The following is a 21,164-nucleotide window of genomic DNA, read 5'->3' as shown; positions in this document are numbered from 1 at the left end:
AACCACCTGCTGCACTGCACGCACAGAGCGAGGTGGTGAGGTAAAGTCTGATGCAGAAGTCACCGGCGCAAAGAGTGGTACCGTAATGTAGGGTGGGAAAAATCGGAACCATGTCCTCTGTTTGCTACGCTTTGCTTTGTTACTCTTATTTTATTAAAACTAATCTAACAAATTTCCAACTTTAATATGGTCTTAGTTATGGGTATGAAATATTATGTAATTTGCCATTTAATGAGAAAAATGAAAAGTATTCAGAATGCTGTCATATATCATATGGGTTTTGCAGCTTGGAGCTGCTTAAGGATCCAGTGCAGACACGATGTCGTCATTCCTTTTGTCAAGACTGTGTAAGCACCCTTCTCCAGAAGTCACGTCATCCACAGTGTCCTTTATGTAATACTGCTCTTGGGCGTCGTGGTATCAGTGAGGACCCAAAGAAAGCTGCTCTAGTGGACATCTGTCAGCGTCTAACCATTGCAGTGCAGCTTGATCTTGGCATTGATGGTGAGTATTGAGTTACTGTTTCGTGTTAATAATGATAATATTTTAGACAACTTTTTCCATTTTTAGTTCTCTTCCATTAAAATCAGAAGCAATAGAGATTTGTTAGTACCTTATCTAGAACCAGAATAGACTTACTCTCTGCACTAATGGTTACTTGAACTCATAAAAGTTTGAATGTAGCTAGAATGAGTTGAATTAATATTATTTGAATGTTGGGTGACTTAGCAACAATTGTGATAATCTTAAATCAGAGATATTTCGTAAAAAAAATGTGATATTCCATGAAACATATGTCATTGCTTTTGTATTCAAGAACTTCTTGGTTTGCTAAGAAAAATATTTCTCTTTATAAATTGTGTGGTGGATTCAGAATTGATTGAACCTTTGTCTTTTATGGGCAGTATTTTAATCAACTTGACCATCTGAACATAACTCACAATGGAAAATCCAGGATGGAATGTGAAAAGGAAAGTTGCTACCCACCATATAGTGGAGATGATGAGTGACAGATAGGCACAACAAAAAGACTGTCACAATATAAGCTTTTGGTCCACAAGGCCTTTGTCGAAAATAGACAAAAAAACCACACACACACACACACACACACACACACACACACACACATGACTGCAGCCTTTGGTGGCTAAAGCCACATTGTGTGTGTGTGTGTGTGTGTGTGTGTTTTTTGTCTATTTTCAACAAAGGCCTTGTTTCATAATATTGAACTTATCTCGCAGCTTGGTTTGAACCCCACATGACCAGCATCTATCTCCTACTTTGCTTTGTGTCGTAGTATTTTCCTCTAGAAGTAAATGTATGATAAACAGCATTACTTGTTACAGTTGTATTTGTATTCCACAAAATACAACAGAGTGTGTGGCACACAGTGCTTAATTTGTGGGTATCATTAGTGCTCTTATCTACTTGTGAGTTGTAAGAATAACGGTTGTTCATGAGTTTCTGTGAATCTAAATTTTTCGATTTAAGAATAAGGGTGCACATAGAATGTTAGAGCCAAGTGTCATTCGAATGTTTTGATAAAATTGCCTAGAAGGTATTAGTGCATACAGTTGCAAATGACATGCTCACAGCTGAGTTTCAAGATGGAACTTTCCAGTTTTTAAACTACAAGTAATAGCTCACAACTCTTGATAAATCAGTTGTTTCTCATGCAAGCTGTTGTCATATTGTAATTCCTTGATGGTACATCTTTCAAAAGTTTGCCATAAGCTATTGTAACAGAAAACTGACTTAATCAACTAGTTACCATCCTTAAGTTCATATGCTGCAGATAGTATCCACAAAGAAAGCTAATCTGACTGAAGTGATTCATTCACTTCACATATCTTGTTATGTGTTTGAAGAAAATTACTGAACCAAATTTTAAAAGCTGTTGTTGGGTACATCCTTACTGGCATACTAATGCAAATTAATCTGGCACTTTTATGGTGTTTAAAGAGTTGAATATGTACCCTGCTTTCCTTCATTTCTTTTCTGAGGACACCATTTGAAGACTTTTGGCTGAAATGTCAAAGGGAATGGGGAAAATCTGCAGTGTGAATATTTGGTTTCCCAACACCATCTCAATAAATCTGAAAGAAAACAACTTATCATTACTGGGAATTATGAATTGTACTGAATTATACTGATAGCTTAGACAGAAAGCATATCAGAGTGGCGAATCTGGATCAGTATTTTATAATTGCAACTTACAGTATTAGCTTTTCAGATACACATCGATTATTTTTTTTAAAATTGATGTCAGAGGACAACAGTGATGAGAGAACATTAAAGGGAAATGCTTTCGGTAAAGCATTGCTTGGAGGCCTACTCCTGCCTCTGAAACCAACACCTTTGCTGCAAAAAGACTGCAAATTTCCTTTATTATTTTGCTGTGAGTGAAGCTGTCTTATATCCTCCTTTCAAGACACTGTCCATTCCGTTCAACTGCTCTTCCAAGTCCTTTGCTGTCTCTGACAGAATTACAATGTCATCGGTGAACCTCAAAGTTTTTATTTCTTCTCCATGGATTTTAATACCTACTCCGAATTTTTCTTTTGTTTCCTTTACTGCTTGCTCAATATACAGATTGAACAACATCGGGGAGAGGCTACAATCCTGTCTCACTCCCTTCCCAACCACTGCTTCCCTTTCATACCCCTCGAGTCTTATAACTGCCATCTGGTTTCTGTACAAATTGTAAATATGCTTTCGCTCCCTGTATTTTACCCCTGCCACCTTCAGAATTTGAAAGAGAGTATTCCAGTCAACATTGTCAAAAGCTTTCTCTGAGTCTACAAATGCTGGAAACGTAGGTTTGCCTTTCCTTAATCTTTCTTCTAAGATAAGTCGTAGGGTCAGTATTGCCTCATGTGTTCCAACATTTCTACGGAATCCAAACTGATCTTCCCCGAGGTCGGCTTCTACCAGTTTTTCCATTCGTCTGTAAAGAATTCGCGTTAGTATTTTGCAGCTGTGACTTATTAAACTGATAGTTCGGTAATTTTCACATCTGTCAACACTTGCTTTCTTTGGGATTAGGATTATTATATTCTTCTTGAAGTCTGAAGGCATTTCGCCTGCCTCATACATCTTGCTCACCAGATGGAAAAGTTTTGTCATGGCTGGCTCTCCCAATGCTATCAGTAGTTCTAATGGAATGTTGTCTACTCCCGGGGCCTTGTTTCGACTCAGGTCTTTCAGTGCTCTGTCAAACTCTTCATGCAGTATTGTATCTCCCATTTCATCTTTAGCTACATCCTCTTCCATTTCCATAATATTGTCCTCAAGTACATCGCCCTTGTACAAAACACATAATGAGATCGTATCCATGTACCAGTACACAGTTAACTAGTGAGAAACATATATTTAATTACGCATTATCTAATGGAGGAAGATCTATACAATATTCTTTTTGTATGTTCTGTGTGAATAAAATTGGTGTGATGGTTCCAGCTATTTGTTTGTTTCATAACTTCATACATATTTATGATTATTCACATTTTAAATCATCTGTGCAGTGCAGTGTAGACCAGCCTATTGAGAACTCACAACAAAAGGCAGAAAACCCGTAGTGAGCTACAAACTATGCTACGGTGTTGAGATATCGGATCTATAGTTTCTTTCTTATTCCCATTCCTGCTGCTGTATTCAGCAGGGCTGTAATAGTAAATACATGGCTATTTCTCCACAAGACCAACAATATTACTATTGAACATGGGAGCATTTCTTACTTTCCTGGGTACAGGAAACAACAAAAGCAGACACTTTCATAAACTGTCACTAGCACAGACATGACATGTGGCAAATTGGAGAATACCACATTCATCTGGCAGTGACGTGGCATGCCACACAAGTCAGCTGTGTTGTGTCAGTCCAGCAGCCACTTCTCCATTGGACTGTGTTTGTTCCAGCTCAAGTTGCAACCTAGGTGCATACCTTGTGCCTTTTGATGCCCAAGTCCTCTTGCTACCTCCCTCTGGTGGGTGACCTACCTACGAGCAAAGTCGAGAGTTCGGGTCTACTCCTCCTTTTATTATGTAAATGACATGCCGTATGTATGCTAAAATTATCACTCTGATGGAAGTGTAAAGATAAGAACTCGTGGATGTCTGCCCGGCTCAGAGTCTGCTCTTTTTCCACACTTATCACCACTAGCCCCTTGACGTCACTTGACAGTGACGTGTATCTGCCCAGTAACTTCTTGCTGTTGCTTTGTCAGGTATAATTATTATTGTAGTGTTAGTTTCCCTCTGAAGTAAATTCAATAAACTGAGTGAAGATCGTGCAATTAACAGCTACTTTGACCATTACTTATTCAGCATACACTGTGAGGAATCTACCACCACAGTTAAAAAATACCTGGGGGGAAAAACTAGTGCATATAACTTCTTGCTGTGGCATATTGGCTCGCAGGTGCAAGCGTGTATGTTTGCTGTGTTTTATTTGGGCCGTGTTGAAGTTCCACGATGTTTCGATGAAGTGTCTCTCATCACCTTCTGGCAGGCCGAAGATTGCTTCGTCATTGCCACTAACAGTGTCGTTTTACTCTTAGCAGATCATTTTGAGCCCCAAACAAAGAAGTTGTTTGAACGTATACTCACTACAACTTCTTCAAATGTAGTGGGGAATTCTGAACAAGTTGATGGAATAGCTGTGGGTTCACCACTTGCCCCTGGGATTGCCAATATCTTTGTGGATCACTTTGAAAAGATGACACTAAAAACTGCGCAGCTCAAACATTAATACCGTATTTACTCGAATCTAAGCCGCACTCGAATCTAAGCCGCACCTGAAAAATGAGACTCGAAATAAAGGAAAAAAAAATTCCCAAATCTAAGCCACACCTGAAATTTGAGACTCGAAATTCAAGGGGAGAGAAAAGTTTTAGGCCGCACCTTCAAATCGAAACAAAGTTGGTCCATTGTAATATGAGACACAATTTAGGTCGAATGAATGACGATACAGCTACAGTAGTTTGGTTCGAGTCGAAAGCTTAGCAGTTAAGCTTTACCAGGTAGCCATTGCTATGCGTCAGGCGCTCCGTCCGTATTTATACGGATACCTTCCTTTTTCACGTGCTTCGTCTGGTTTGAATTGATTGCTTATTTTGCTTTGATCTGATAAGTGCCGTTATATATGTTATAGGTGTTTACATCAGTCACTCCAAGCTGAAAATGCATTACTATACTGTGTCATGCATTGTTTGTCGCATTCTGATAGTGCGTGTTCACGGCCTGTTGCTGCTCGCGGCATGGCTTGCTTTTGTGCGTGCTATCGCCGCCTACAATTAAAAAAAGAGAAGAATCGTCTCATTAGCGAAACAATGGCAAGAGACTGCTATTTGTTGTTACTTACACTGCTGCTTTCTTTGATAATGATCAACAAGAACCAAATAATAGATTGCGTATGATAGAACATGTTCTGAACGAGAGTTTGGCGAAAATTTTTCTCCGTTTGAAAATCTTTGCGGCCGCTTCTTTAGTACATCAAATTCTGCACAGAAATTAGTCATCTTAGATTTAAAAATCTAGTCAGTTGCCGTGCTTCATTTCTGACTGTATCACTATTAGGCATAAGAATAATATGAATATAAACATGACACGATACGTATATTCTTCCGCGTTTCCTGTTGTCTCACTCTAGTTTCGTAGTTTATTTGGCAGACAGGATTTAAATGAGATAGAAGCAAACACGAAAGAATACATGGCAAAATGTTTATATTCGTATTATTCTTATGGTGAAGAGAATACTGCAGGTGATTCACATTTCATCAGGTTCCTATTAGCAACCATCTCTTCTCACAGGTAGGAAAAAATTCAGAATGTAGAGTTGGCCATATTGACAAAAATCCCAGTATTACCAGTCGGATTTTCGTAGTACATTGAAATTCGAAGATGAACAATACGGAATTTGTATTTACTTCGTTGGATAATGTATGAAAATGCAGTGGTCGAAACTCGGGTGGAGAAAAAAAGCTCGTCTTCCAATTTTTATTTTTTTTTTGTTTTAATTTTATTTACTGACGCAGAGGTTTTGGCGCCAGTATTTATCTTTGTGCCTACAAAGGATGCCTGTGTAGCGCTACATATATTCGACGGCAGAAGTTAGTTGTGGCGGCACCTATCAACATTTTTCAGAACTTCAGTTTGCTTTGCACTCGATTCTAAGCCGCAGGCGGTTTTTTGGATTACAAAAACCAGAAAAAAAGTGCGGCTTAGATTCGAGTAAATACGGTACCTGTTTCGTTATTCGGATGACACTTTTATTTTGTGGGAACGTGTCAGACTGTTCTGGATGAGTTCCTGGTATTCTAATAAAAAGAAAATCAGATAGTACTGTAGGACACAGAGTTTACAGATCTGTACCTACATGCAACAACCTGTTATCATCTGCACCAGTGGTGCACTGTTGTAACAACTACTTCCCAGGACATTGTGACAAAGTCAGTCGCCCAGTTGAACTGCAACACCTTACGGATGTATTTTGCCAAAATGGGTACACTGAAGTGCAGATTAGACGTGCATTGAAGAAAACAATCGACACAGCTGCCTGCAAAGAATGCTTTGTTGTGAAGAAGCTATACAGAGCCTATGGTTCCTTAGCAAGGTGACAAGGCCACTCAATAAGTGTGTGCTGTGAAAGTGTCTAGCGGCGGCAGCGTAATGACCTACTTATTAAGAATGTATGCATTAGCCTTCACCTCGTAGCTGACTCCAGGTGGTGACTGATACTGCTTGTTTAAACTGGGCAGTATATGTTTGAGCTTGGCCCATCATTGTTTCTGAAACTTCAGCACTTCTGTCCCCTAAGTCACAACAGAACAAGTTGCAAGGCATGGGCATTGGGCAACCGTGACATCACTGTCTCGGTGATCCAATCTTTTCTCTGTCAGTGATTTCACAGCCCTGGCTGTGTCCTAATGGTGTAGCAATTTTGCCCTCCAGAATCTGTGGGCGACTACTTCCTTGGTGTCAGCATAATCTGCATATAGCTTCTTACACAAGAACACATAACTGTCACTGTTACTCAGGTATATTGTGTCACCCATGTTACACCACCACCTACTAAGGTGGTCATGAGATTTTGCCAGCAGCCACTGCTCCATTGGACTGTGTTTGTTCCACCTCAAGTTGCAAGCTATTTCTGGCATATAGCAGTGTACCTATGTTTCATCAGTGATCACAAACTGGTATGAAAAATCTTGTTGGTTGCTCTCAGCATGCATTATACAAGTCCATTCTGATGTGTTTCTGATCCTGTGTTAAAGAGTCACAGCTTCCATATAGAAGGTAATTTTCTCATATCCAACTCAACTGTTAAAATGTGATATAGCTGTTCAGATAACATCCCTACAGTTTCAGAAGTTTCTCGCATTTTATCAGTGATCCTCTATGACCATTTTATGTACTTTTGCAATAATTTCTGGAATAATAACACATCTTACGCAACCACTACGTGGATCATCGTCTAATCTACCCTGACCAAATTTAAACTCGTTGGTCCACTTGACAACAGTTGAACATGAAGGAACAGATCCCTCAGTGTGTCCTGAAAATCAACATGAATTTTCTTTGCTTTTGAGTCATCCCATGTCAAATCAGCACAGGTGCCGACCTGACCCTCTTCAATTTTCATAAAATTTGGTGTGTTTGTTGAGGATGACAAGAGAATGAAAAATACCAAATTACAGAATTGTAGTGCAAGTATGACAAGAGTAATGGCCACTCAAAGTTCCAAAAATGTGTGGAATATTCACAAAAATGACCATAACTTCTGTTCTAATAAAGCTATAACTGTGAACCATGTAATTTTGGAAAGGTATTGAAACAAGCTTTCCAATGATATACAAGTTTGTCATGTTTGAAGAATTTACACAATTAAGGTCAGTGACCTTGACCTTGAATATCTGAAAACGTCATCTTCAAAATTGACAAAAAAAAAAAGATATTTGCTTCTTCATGTTATATTATACAACACAGTAAAAAATAAAGTTGGAATGATAATGGGATTAGGAGATATAAATTAATATGTATGGCTATGTGCTGTGTTAACGCAAAATAAATTGTGTTCAGTTTGCAACAATGACACAAAGCACCGAAAAACATGTTTATTGCTAAAAAAGTTGTGTTGTAACATAGCATAGTAATTTAGTACAGTCAACAGGCCAATAGCGAGTGTTTATAATATATGCAAGATCACACACTACAACACCTGGCCTTCAATAATGCAAAAATATGATACAGTCATCACAGTTTAACACAGGTATTCAAGGTGTAAACAGGTTCAGATTTACAGAAACAAATATGATAAATGTATCATCTAGACTTACTATACCTCAATACTGTGAAGCAACATATAACAGTTGTTGTGCATTTTTTGGTGAAAGGAAATACGTTCACCCTGTTGCCGTTCTCACATCAATCTTTGTAAGAATGTCCTTCTTGTACACAGTTAAGATGGCAGGTTTCTCAGGGTGTACATATGAAGGGGAAGGCCCTTGAGGATGTAGGAAGCTAACTGAAACCCATTGGTATCTTCATTAATATTCAAACCACCAGTGACCTTCGTACAGGCATGCAACAATCTTGTGATATCACCGGCGAATGCTAGTTAGAGATTCATTTCTGATGTCAGGCAAACTGGAGAAAGCTTTCATTTGGATGTTGTAATGGCCAGTGGGACTAAACACTGTAACTTGTGGGTACCTGCAATTGTGTGAATTTGTGCAAACTGCTCTTGAAGGAGAGATTCTTCTTCATTATACTCAAACTGTTCTTCGTCATACTCACTGTTAGCTGTATAATGAAAGTGACACGTTGCAGTGTTCTTGGAATGCCATTCAAACAACTGTCTGGCTGCCATTATCTTAAGAGTTGTAGATGCACTGTAGACTGGCACGGACAGCAAGTCTCTTATAATACCAGCAATACCATCACAAGGTTCTCTGCCATGTGATATGCCAAAGAAATGCCACTCTGCAGAGACATTGAAATCAGCCTGATGAAAAGTTATGTTGGCAAAATTCTTGTGTTTCTTATAGTGGGCTGCAGCATTATCTGAGAAGTAGTACACATACTTGTGTGTTGTATGGAAATGGGATCTCATGAAACTAACCCAGTGACGTTGAAAAAGTGAATACTCACTCTGTCATGTTTAAGGCATTCTGATATTATAGCAAAGGAAAAGTGATCAATTGTGTGATTTTCTGGATGTCTATAACAAACAACAAATGGATGAATAGTGGCCTGTTCCAATGAAGCCCCTACACCTCTTTTTGCAGGACAAATGCGTAATTTTCTGCAAAATCACGTATTACAATTTATTCATTATTGCCAAGTGTCTCTTTCAGATGCTGTAGAAATTCAGACTGTTGGGTGACTATGAAGGATAGCAACAGAAGCTTTTTTCTTTTTTAATTTGTCTGCAAGGTTTTCCAAGAAGTTTTCCACAGATGATAAACATGTCTGTAGAGTTGTTCCATCTGTATATGTGCACAGTTTATATGTTATTTCATCAATTTCATTAATGTCAAACAATTCTTGTAGGTGTCATAAACCTGGGCAGTTTTCACATTTTGACATATAACATTTTGGCTGTGCAAGGTTACAAATGATACGAGCTAGACAGTGCTAGTACCCATTTGTCAACTGTGGTAACTTCCCACAAGAGGTTGATTCAACGGTGGAATGGCACTGCTATTGGCAGAATTGGTATCAGCTATGTTGAAGGTAATTGCGCCACTTGCTTCTGTTTTTGGCGTTTCTTACAGTGGCTCACAAAGTCTAATGGATAGGTAGAGACCTGGTCAGTGACACCTGCATCTGATTTTGTGTACAGTCTTCATGAATGAGATGATGAGCAACCATCTTTGCCCTATTGGATCATACTTCTTTTATATAATGTTGTGATTATTAATTGGAATTCTCCTTTGGTTGGTTCCTACTTCAAGGCCTCAGTGGTTTTTAGCAATGCTGGATCTTCCCTCTATTCAGCAGCACTGTCATTTAATGCAGCGGTGACTGACATTTTATTCATACTACTGTGTTCTGCCAAAGGATTCCTCAAAACGTAGTCAGTGTCCTTGTGTTTGCATCCACTTTTCTATACCACTCCACAGTGTAAACCTGAAGCCTCAGTACTCATCTTGCCAGTCTCCCTTATCAGCCAGCATAGGAGACTTGTGGTCTATAACAACAGTGGATGGTTTGTCAGGTAAATACAGCCACATCTTGTTGATTGTCCAAGAAAAAACGGGACACTCTTTCTCGGTTGTAGAGTAGTTTTTCTTGGATGGACTCCAGCACCAAGAGCTAAGGTGCCCCAGGAGTTTTATTTGATGGGAGTGAAGAATCACTTTCCAGATTCAGGGGGAGATCTGCTACCTGCATGCACTCCATCATGGTTTCATGTGGCTTAGATGTTGTTCAGATGTCTTTAAAAAGACGTCATCCAGTTAGTGAAGACATATCATCCATTTGAGGTGGTGAAGCAAGTTGTCCATTGTATGCTCGAAAGTGGCTGGATCATTACATAGTCCAAATGGCGTAATTTAAACTCATAGAGGCCATCAGGTGTTCTGTAGGGAGTCTTTTCCTGGTCAGCCATGATTTACCGCTAGCCTCCTCTTCAACCTTGATTTGCCACTAACATGTCTGCATGTCCAAAATTGAGAGAAGAGTGCTGCTTTCAAGGAGTCTAGGGTTTCATCATTTCATGGGAATAGATGGACATCTTTTTTGTAATTTTGTTCATTTGTTAATAGTTGATGCAGTAAGGCAATATGCCATCCTTCTTCTTCACAAGGACTGCAGGAGAGGACCAAGAACCATCAGCGACACCATCTTCACTTGCTACTGAATTGTGTGTCGTTGACCAGACAACAGCTTGTAAGAGTGCTGGCTAATTGAGATAAGATTCCCAGTGTCGATACAGTGTTTTACCATGGTCTGCTTGGCCTGTTCTTTTATTTACTTTAGATTTAATAGCATCCAAAAATTGGCACAAAGTGGCTAACACTTGCCAGTGTCATTCCTTGGTCAGACCAGATCCTGTTGTCAGTTTGATAGTAGCTTCCTCCACTATGTTGTCTATAATGGAAATGTAGCAAAACTCTTTGTTGATGGCACTGAGCTGCACATCCTGGAATGCATTGCGACTGCTTATGACAGTTAGTGATCCAAAGTTTTCCTTGACCACTGGAGATGCTTATCATCACATGACTACAGTCTATTAAAATGACAAATCAAAGGACTGTGTTTAGTAATTTATAGTTATTCTTGCAATAGATGTTCCTGTCAGCTGGACACATTTCCCATTTTTGACTTTCAGCTCAATCATTTTGTGTCACTAAATATAGTCTTCTTTAGCTGGTGACGGTAAGCATTCAACATTACACAGGAAAAGAAGCCCCTGAGTCGACTAGCACCAGGACAGGACGGGTGTCAACAGTGGTGTTGAATAGAGTCCAGACGTCCTGGTAACTGTCAGTCCAGAAAAATTTTCATCTGTGGTGTCTCACCTCCATAGATGGCCGCCTTGCTTAGTTTTCCTGCGTTTGGCAGCCAGGCAAGTAGCTGGTATCTCTATATTGTGACAGGCAGGGAATGGGTGCAACGTGTTGTGGAGCAAGCGCATCCAGAGTGTGGCGATGGGCTTCATCCCACAGGTTGACTAATCGTCTGCAGTTTGCTATTGTGAATAGGATTGTTGTGATGGTTCTGGAGAAGTGTATTTATTTATTTAAATGTCAAGTTCCGCAGGACCAAATTGAGGAGCAAATCTCCAAGGTCATGGAACGTGTCAGTATGTGAAATTACAATACAAAAGTAATAACAGATAAAAATAAAATGTTTATGAACCCAAAAAAGTCAAGCCATAAGTTTAAGTAAACACAATCAACAACATAAGAATTAGCTTAATTTTTCAAGGAACTCCTGAATAGAATAGGAGGAGTGACCCATGAGGAAACTCTTCAGTTTTGATTTGAAAGCATGTGGATTACTGCTAAGATTTTTGAATTCTTGTGATAGCTTATTGAAAATGGATGCAGCAGTATACTGCACACGTTTCTGCACAAGAGTTAAGGAAGTCCGATCCAAATGCAGGTTGGATCTCTGCTGAGTATTAACTGAGTGAAAACTGCTTATTCTTGGGAATAAGCTGATATTGTTAACAAGAAGCGACAGTAGAGAATATATAAATCAAGAGGCTAATGTCAAAATACCCAGACTTGTGAACAGGGGTCGACAAGAGATTCGCGAACTTACACCACTTATTGCCCGAATCACCTGTTTCTGAGCCAAAAATATCCTTTTAGAATGGCAAGAGTTACCCCAAAATCTAATACAATACAACATAAGTGAATGAAAATAAGCAAAGTAGACTAGGAGTACATAAGGCAATACTGACCCTATGACATTGAGGAAGGGGAATCCTAGGTTTATTGCTTATAGATTAGGTTCAAAATTTTCATAGTCCATACTGGAATAAACTCTTCAAAATTCTGAAAGTAGCAGGAATAAAATACAGAGAGCAGAAGGTTATTTGTGTCTTGTACAAAAAGCAGACTGCAAATATGACCGTTGATGGGCATGAATAAGATAAGATAAGATACTTTATTGTCACATAACATGTTTTTATACAAGTATCTATATGGCTTCGAAAGAATACCATTTGTACTTGCACCTTTACTCCCTATTCCTATTTATAAATTCTTCTAAACTATCACATTGCTTTTTATTCATTTAGAAATTCTTCTAGACTATAATAACATTTGCTTTTTAGGTATGTGCCAATGGTCTCCAATGTGGATTCACCAAATATTGACCTTATCTTATTTCTGATCTTCAGAGCCATGTAATATGGTGTATTTTCATATACTGTGAGTCGGTGACAAGGTAGCACGTATTTCAATTTATGTCTAGTTTCATAGGCATGTGTGAATGTATTTCCTTCAAACAGATGTGAGTTTTTCTGTTCAAAGAGAAGTATTTCATATATGAAGATGGAAGGGATTGTCATGAAGTCCAGGCTTTTGAATAGTGGTTTGCATGAATGTCTACTATTGGTTCCTGTCATTGCTCTGATTTTTTTTTGAAGATTCGAAGGAGGTTTGTCTTTTCAGCACCCCAAAATATTATTCCATATCTTATAAGTGTTAAGAAATCCGCGTGGTATACAGTTTTCTTCACTGTTAAATCCGTTACTTTGTGTAGTACCCTCACTGCATAAACTAACTATTTAATCTCTTCAGTGAACTGTCCACATGGTCGGTCCATTGCACATTTTTATTTAAAGTTATCCCAAGAAATTTTACAGAATCAACTGTGGTCAGTTCTTTACCTGAATATTCTATTTGTGATATACATTCAGTAGTTTGTTTGGTCCTGAAGTGTATGATTTGGGTTTTTTCAAGATTTAATTTCATAGCATTATCTTTTATCCATTGTTCAAGTTCTTCTAGAGTTTGTTTCGTGGTCCTTACTAATTCGTCAGTGTTTTTGCAGCAGACTACAGCAGTTGAGTCATCTGCGTAAAGTATTGTATCTGTATTTACTTTGCTAGGCATGTCATTTATGTAATATAAGAACAGAAGTGGTCCTAATAATGAGCCCTGAGGCATGCCTGCGTTTCGGCCCTTCCTAAACCCATATTGGTTATTGAGAATAATAGTACCTTCCTTATTGTACTTTTCTAATTGATTACATACTATTCGTTCAACTATTTTAGAGAAAACTGGGAGTATAGACACTGGGCAGAAATTTATTAAATCATCTTGTTTTCCCTTTTTGTAGACTGGACAGACTTCAGCATATTTCAGTCTGTCTGGAAAGCAGCCCTCATCAGATGATTGGTTTATTATTTTACAGAGTTGAGGTGCAATGCTGTCACTTCCTGCCTTTATGATATTTGTTGGAATTTCATCCCAGCCCACAGATTTAAGATTTTTTAGGGATTGTATGATGTTAGCTACTTCGTGACATGTTACTGCAGTAAGTTTAAACTCTCTTGATTCCTGCAGTACTGCATCAGGTCTCATTTGTGGAAGTAAGAAGTTATGAATTTTGTTTGTGGTTATGAAGTACTTATTAAATTCTTCACAGATGTGCCGAGTGTTAGTAACAGTATTCCCACCAATTTCTAGTTTGTAATTAAAATGTTTTGTTTCTTCAGTACCTGTTTCTTTCTTGACAACCTGCCATACTGATTTTGATCTATTTGAGGCATTAGCTATATATTTACTGTTTGCTAATTGTTTTGCTTGTTTAACTACCCGATCAAATATTTTTTTGTATTTGATTTTGTACCTAATAAATTCAGCATCATGGTTGGTTTTCGCTTCCTTATGCATTTCCCTCTTTCTAATGCTAGAGATCCTGATACCTTCCATAATCCATGTCTTACTTTTATTGTATTTATCATTTGTTGATATGAGGGGAAAGCATTCATTGAAAACGTTCTTGAATTCAGATATGAAAGTGTTGTAATTATTGTTTACTGAGCAATGGTTGCTGAAGGTCCAATGGGTTTCCTTTAATTTCAAGATAAATGTGTTTATATTTGGCTGGCTGAAATTTCTGACCAATTTCACTGTGGGCCTATATTTTTTGTCTATGTATGGCAATGACATAAAAAAGTGCTGAGTGATCAGATATTCCTAAGTCAAATACATGTTTTTGTGTATTCCCATAATTTTTGCTGCTCACTATATTATCAATGCTTGTGGCAGAAGTGGCTGTTACCCTGGTGTACTCAGTAAAATTTAGTGTTAAGCCGTTTGTAGCCAACAAATCCTTCAGGGTGGTAACAAATCTGTTTTCGTCTCTTATATCTATATTAAAATCAGAACAAATTACAATCTTTTTATATGGTTTCCCTACCGGCAATCTACTTAGTAGAGTTTCAAATTTCTCTAGAAATGCCCTAGTAGCCCAATATTCCGGGACATGATATATGCTTATGATTAGTAAACCGTATTGAGACAGCTCAATGCAACAGCTTTCGAATACCTGTTCCTCATTTAAACAATCGAATGTCGTTTTGGCTTCGAAGTTGTCTGTCTGTTCAACTAATATACATGATCCCCCATACTCCTTTTTTCTGCTAAAACTCGATGCTAACTTATATCCTGAGAGTGAATTTAGTAGCTTGACATTGTCCCATTTAAGCCAATGTTCATTCAAACATATGACTTTTACAGAGTTAATTTGCCCTAAGAGTATTTCTAAGTCATATAGTTTGTTCATCATAAAATAGTTGAGAAGAGAGTGAGACAGGGTTGTAGCCTACTCCCAGTGTCATTCAATCTGTACATTGAGCAAGCTGTGAAGGAAACCAAGGAGAAATTTGATAAGAGAATTAAAAGTAGGGGGGGGGGGGGGGGACGACTGAGCTTTGCCATTGTCATTGTAATTTTGTCAGTAACTGGAAAGAACTTTGAAAATCAATTGAATGAAATGGATAGTGTCTTGAAAAGACACTATAAGTAAAACAAGGGTAATAGTTTGTACTTGAGGTAAATCTATCAATGCTGAAGGAATTAGTTTCGGAAATGGGACATTAAAAATAATAGATGGATTTTTACTATTTGGGCACCAAGATAAAAAAAAAAAGAATAGTGTTCAAAGTAGTGGACATATAATATAGATACTGCTTATGTGAAACAGAAATTTGTTAACATTGGATATAAAGGAAGTCATTTCTGAAGGTTTTTATCTGGAATGTAGCCTTGTGTGTAAGTAAAATTTGGACGATAAACTGGTCAGACGAGAAGAAAATAGCAATTTTTGAAATGTTATACTGAAGATGTATTGGACAGATAAGATAACTAATGGAGGTGTACTGATTCAAACTTGGGAGGTAAGAACATTATGGTATACTTTATAAAAAGAAGGGGTCATTGATTGGACACATCCTGAGAGATCAAGGGATTGTCAGTTTGCTAATAGAGGAGTGTGTGGGGAAAATTGTAGACGGAGACCAAGGCCTGAGCACAGTATGCTGCTTCATATGTATGTAGGTTGCAGTAGTAATCCAGGATGAAGAGGCTTGCAAAGGTTAGGCTAGTGTGGAGAGCTGCAGTAAAACAGTCTTTGGCCTGAAGATCACAACATATTTTACAAAATATGGAGATGATTGCAAGTCCAAGTTCTGCACCTCTTTCTGCTGAGAGTTTCAAAGACAGCGGTAGCGTTGATTGTAAAATTCTGGAAGAGTAGTTCACTGTTCAAAAATTAGGTGAGAAGATGAGAAAGCCAGTGACTCATAAATATTGTCATGTTGCAGTGAATGTTTTCATTTACTCCTGATGTGTACTTATTTTGTAACAGAGTATCACAGATTTCACTTGACCTACATATAATCCAGCGATATAAGTTTTTTATGTTATTTAATTTTTTCCAATAAAAATGGTTATTTATTTTTCCAATAACCAGTTTGAGTTTGTCTTGAAATATAATTACATTTCTAACTGTAGATACATTCTCTCTTCATTACAGATTTATTTTTTTAATCTGTAATTGAATATTGTAGTTTTAACTTTTTTCCCCCTCCATTGTGAAAACTGCCAGGTTAATCAAGTTTAAAATATGGGCAAACATTAAACATTATAGTCACCATTGTAATTACACAATGTGCAACATACGTGCTTGTTCACTATTTCACTGGTCAAAGTAGATGCAATGTGTTACTGTCTCCAATTTGTCCCATTTCTTGTCACACCATGCTAGGGATTGTCCTGCTGAAATGTAGCATTTGAAGTTCCCAGAAGGATTGCATGTGCCTCAAAAAATCGATTTCGTGCACTCTGCCATTCAGGTGGTTCCCAGTAAATAGAAATTCAGATCAAATTACACCCCAAACTATCACTCAAAGCATTTTTTATGTGTACACTCAACAGTAGAAGCTGCCTTATTAAGGCCAGCACCATATCTCAGTAGAACTCAAAAACACTGTGTTTGATGCTCAGCCCAGTAGTAACTGTGCGAATGTGCCCATTGATCTGGGACCACTGGACAATGGAAAAAGTTGAAATGTCATGGTAGGACACCAGTTTCCCAGAGACCAAGCAGTCTGCCTTGGTCAAACCCATTGATATGATGATATTTTGTTCTTTGATGTTAGTGAGGAATATGTTCAGTGAACTTTTTTTTTCTCATTGCATGATGACCCTTGACTCTTCAGGCACTGAACTTACCAAAACATAAATTTCAAAGTCACATAAGAGAGGGCCTGCTGGCCCAAAAGTATACTACCTCTCTGCAGTTAGTAAATATTGAAAGTGGTGTGGTAGTATAATGTAATGTCTTACTCTTCACTAATAAGTACCATGATTTTGTTAGGAATGCCTTTCATGCTATATGCTGACAGAAAAAAAATCACAATCCGAAAAAGTAATTAACCCTTTAACTGCTCTGGACGTGTTAACGCGTGCACCTTTGTACCTGTCCCTGTGTGCTCTGAACGTTCTTATGCACGCCACCATTCCTTCTACCTGTTACTCTGAATGTGTCTTTGTGTAGACACGTTCAGAGTACCGGTAGAAGGACTGGTGGTGCACGTAAACATGTTCAGAGCACACAGGGATAGGTACAAAGGTGCACCCGTTAACGCGTCCAGAGCAGTTAAAGGGTTAACATAGAGTAATGGAATTTTGTGAATACATTTTTATGGCGAGTGGGCGAGTGTTATCCTGTTGGAAAACAGTCCCTGGAATGCTGTTCATGAATGGTTACAGGCCCGAACTGGCGTCCTCCTAACTGACACACGGCCGTCATTGTCACCATGGCAGAACCAGATTTCATCATAAAACACAACAGATTTCCACCCTCCCCTGCAATGAGCTCTTGCTTAAGACCATTGAAGTCACATGTGTTGATGGTTTGAGGTCAGTGAAATGCAGCCTACAGTGTGTCTGGCTCAGAGCTGTCCTTGAGGTAACCAATTGTTCATTGTGTCACTCTGGTGCCAACTGCTGCTTCAATATCTGCTGCAGATGCAGTAAAATTTGCCAGAGCAATATGCTGAACACAATGGTCTTCCCTCTCGCTAGTGCCATGCGCCCATCCAGACCCAGTCTTCTTGCGACTCTACATTCTCATGACCATGGCTGTCAGCTATCTTATACAGTGCCTACATTCGTGCAAGTCTGTCTGCAGTATTATGGAAGGAATATCCAGACTTTTATAGATTCACCAAGGCAGGAAAAGTTTACTTTAGTGGACAATAACAAGGAAAATAACATCCTAACTGATTTTCTCAAATTGGGAACAGAGCCAAGTAGTTACAAAACTTCTACAGTGCAAAGGCGTATTACATGTTCTCGTTTAAACTCAGTGAGGTGTTGGTAATGGTGTCTTTGTCACCTTAAAGGTATTTTTGACTCAGCTCACAACATACAATCTCAACTTCACAACAGTTACAATATGTATTTAAAACAAACCTGATTTGCGTACTCATAGTAGCGCTACTAGCGACAGGTGCAAGATCTAAACAGGCATCATCATTCAGAGGTAGGAACACGCGTAACAACTTTTGTTGATAACTCCTTATTGGTGATGCCTTTCCTTTTGCCATCAGCGGACTTTAGAAATCACATTTTATTTATATTCTTCCTTAAAATTCCTTATCCTTGATATTCACCTCTAAATATAGCCGTGTGCTAAGTATAGTTAAGTGGGCAGGGCCGTGCAAATAATGATGTAAATGAGGTACACATCTTCCACATTTACAGAAACCAATAAGAAATGGCTCTTAGGAGAAGTTTTGACTTTTTAAGTATGAAAGCCTCATACATTATCATCTGGAATAGATTCTTGCCAAGAAACATATTTGAAACAAAAGTATAGAGCATTTATATTTTTTCCTAGTGTCTTAATGTGAATGGGAATAGTTACCAGTATTAACTCTCAGTCCTAATAGTTTCTGTGTGTTGACATTTCCTGTCAAACAGTTTCAATCTCTGTGTTGTTAGTTTTTCTCACAAACATATAGGACAGCTCTTTGTCTAGAATAACAGCAATTGCTAGAAATTCATGTAAATTGGTAATGCAAGACTAGATAATGTAGTGAAAAATCAGTGGACAAGTGATATATTAGAGTAACAGTCAAATTTGTGGGATAATTTTAGGAGCCTACTTGTATGAGTCTTTCAGTAAACCCACAATCTTTCCCTTCTTCTGTCCTTGTCAAAATCATGCTAATACTCAAGTTTTAAAAATGGCCTTGATGTTGTCATGAAACTCAAATTGAAAGAGGAAATATCCAATAGGATGGGCAACATGCATTTTGTGTGTGTGTGTGTGTGTGTGTGTGTGTGTGTGTGTGTGTGCAATAATTTTGTAAATTGATTTGAGATTAATTCAGGAGAATGAAAAGCGCATCTTGCCACGAATGTTGAATACAAGAGTAACTGTTTTACCAGAAGCTGCTTTACAGTGTGTGTGTGTTGTAATTTGTTCACAGTGGAATCGTACATAGCTGCCAATTCCAGTTCACATGAGGCTTTTATAGATTCACCAAGGCACAAAAAGTTTGGTTTATCAGACAGTAACAAGGAAAATAACAACCTAAATGATTTTCTCAAATTGGGAACGGAGCCAAGTAGCCATAAAACTTCTACAGTGCAAAGCTCAGTGTCTGCCAGCAAAGTAAATGGGAATGTAGCTTCCAAAAGTAACAGCTGGTCTAAGGTGAAAGAAAGCATTATTAGCAGCGATACACCAGGCCAAGCAGAAGCTGGAAAGGATGGTCAAAACACATGGTAACGATATCAAAGTATTATTTATTTTTTTACCTGCCTTTATAATTTTGTTTGATTTGCACTGTTAAATAGTTTTTAGATAATATTTAAATTTTTTTAAAAGTATGCTTTATTTTATTTTATTTGTAATTTTTATTTTCTTCTTCTTGTTTCTTACATGTTTCCAGTTCTCTTCAATAAAAATTGAAATAAATAAAAATCCATTTATATGGCAGTTTTCTCCAAATTAGTACACACACATATTTACATCAGAATGTAAGAAGTGCAAATGTTTGTATATACAGTTTGTTTCGTATCGAGAAAGAAGAGTCCAGATCTCTCAGCCAAGTGAGACACAGAAGTATGGGATGAGACTAAAACCCAGACAACACACACTGATCAGCCAAAACATTATGACTACTGCTAGCCATGGTGTTGGATGCCGTCTGGTGGTGTTACAGTCACGTGACATGGTGACAACAGTATGTAAGTGGAGCAGACATGGATGGGAATCACCCTAGCAAAGATATGGGCTGCAAATGGGAAAATCCATTGACATAAGTGATGTTGACAAAGGCCAGATTATTATTATGCAGAACCTGTGAACGAGCATATAGAAAATGTCGAAGCTGATCGAATGTTCACATGCTATTGTGAGCATCTATGGGAAGAGGTAGGAGGGCAGTGAAACTACCACTAGGCGCTAAATTTCTGGATGTCCAGGCCTCTTCACAAAAAGTGGTGTTCGAAGGCTTGTCTGCTCTGTGAAATAGGATAGATGGTGATCTGTGGCATCTTTGCTGAAAGATATCACAATTCTGGTGCATGCACAAGTGATTCGGAATGCACCGTTCATCATACATAGTTGAACATCAAGCTCCACAGCAGACCACCCCTACAGGTTCATATGTTGACCCAACGACATCGTCAGTTACAATTGCAGTGGGCAGGTGACCATTGGGATTTGACTGTCAATCAATGGAATTGTGTCTGCTCTTCAGGTGCATCACATTTTTGATACACTAAATTGCTAGTTGTCTCCAAGGACACCATAATCAAGGTGACCGGTGGCTTGAAACGAGCAGCGCTCCATGGACGCAGGCTGGTGGGAGCAGTATTTTGCTATGGGAGACATTCTCCTGTGCTTGCATGGGACCTGTGGTAGTAGTCAAAGACATGCTTACAGCTGTGGACTACCTGCATCCCTTCATGCTTGATGTCTCTCCCGACAGCTATGTCATCTTTCAGCAGTATAATTGTCCATGTCTCGGAGCCAGAACCATGCTGCAATGGTTTGAGGAGCGTTATAGTGAACTCATGTTGAAGTTTCGTCGACCAGATTCACCCGATGTAAACCCTATGGAACCCACCTGGGTTGCTGTCAGGCAGCATCACCACATTCACAAATCATCATTTACAT

At 38.5% G+C, this 21,164-nt stretch overlaps 1 protein-coding gene across 3 annotated transcripts in view; it reads left to right on the top strand.

The window, feature by feature from the left end:
* LOC126174750 (breast cancer type 1 susceptibility protein homolog) overlaps positions 1 to 21,164 on the top strand; it is a 278,180-nt gene that overhangs the window by 33,681 nt on the left and 223,335 nt on the right. For all 3 annotated transcript variants that reach the window (XM_049921072.1, XM_049921071.1, XM_049921069.1), the window contains exons 2-3: positions 287 to 504; positions 19,468 to 19,765. In XM_049921072.1, coding sequence (XP_049777029.1) covers positions 287 to 504; positions 19,468 to 19,765 — 516 coding nt within the window. The remainder of the gene's footprint in view (positions 1 to 286; positions 505 to 19,467; positions 19,766 to 21,164) is intronic.

This window comes from Schistocerca cancellata, chromosome 3 (assembly GCF_023864275.1).
Source record: "Schistocerca cancellata isolate TAMUIC-IGC-003103 chromosome 3, iqSchCanc2.1, whole genome shotgun sequence".
Lineage (NCBI taxonomy): Eukaryota > Metazoa > Arthropoda > Insecta > Orthoptera > Acrididae > Schistocerca > Schistocerca cancellata.
This window is presented reverse-complemented; position numbering and strand designations above follow the sequence as displayed.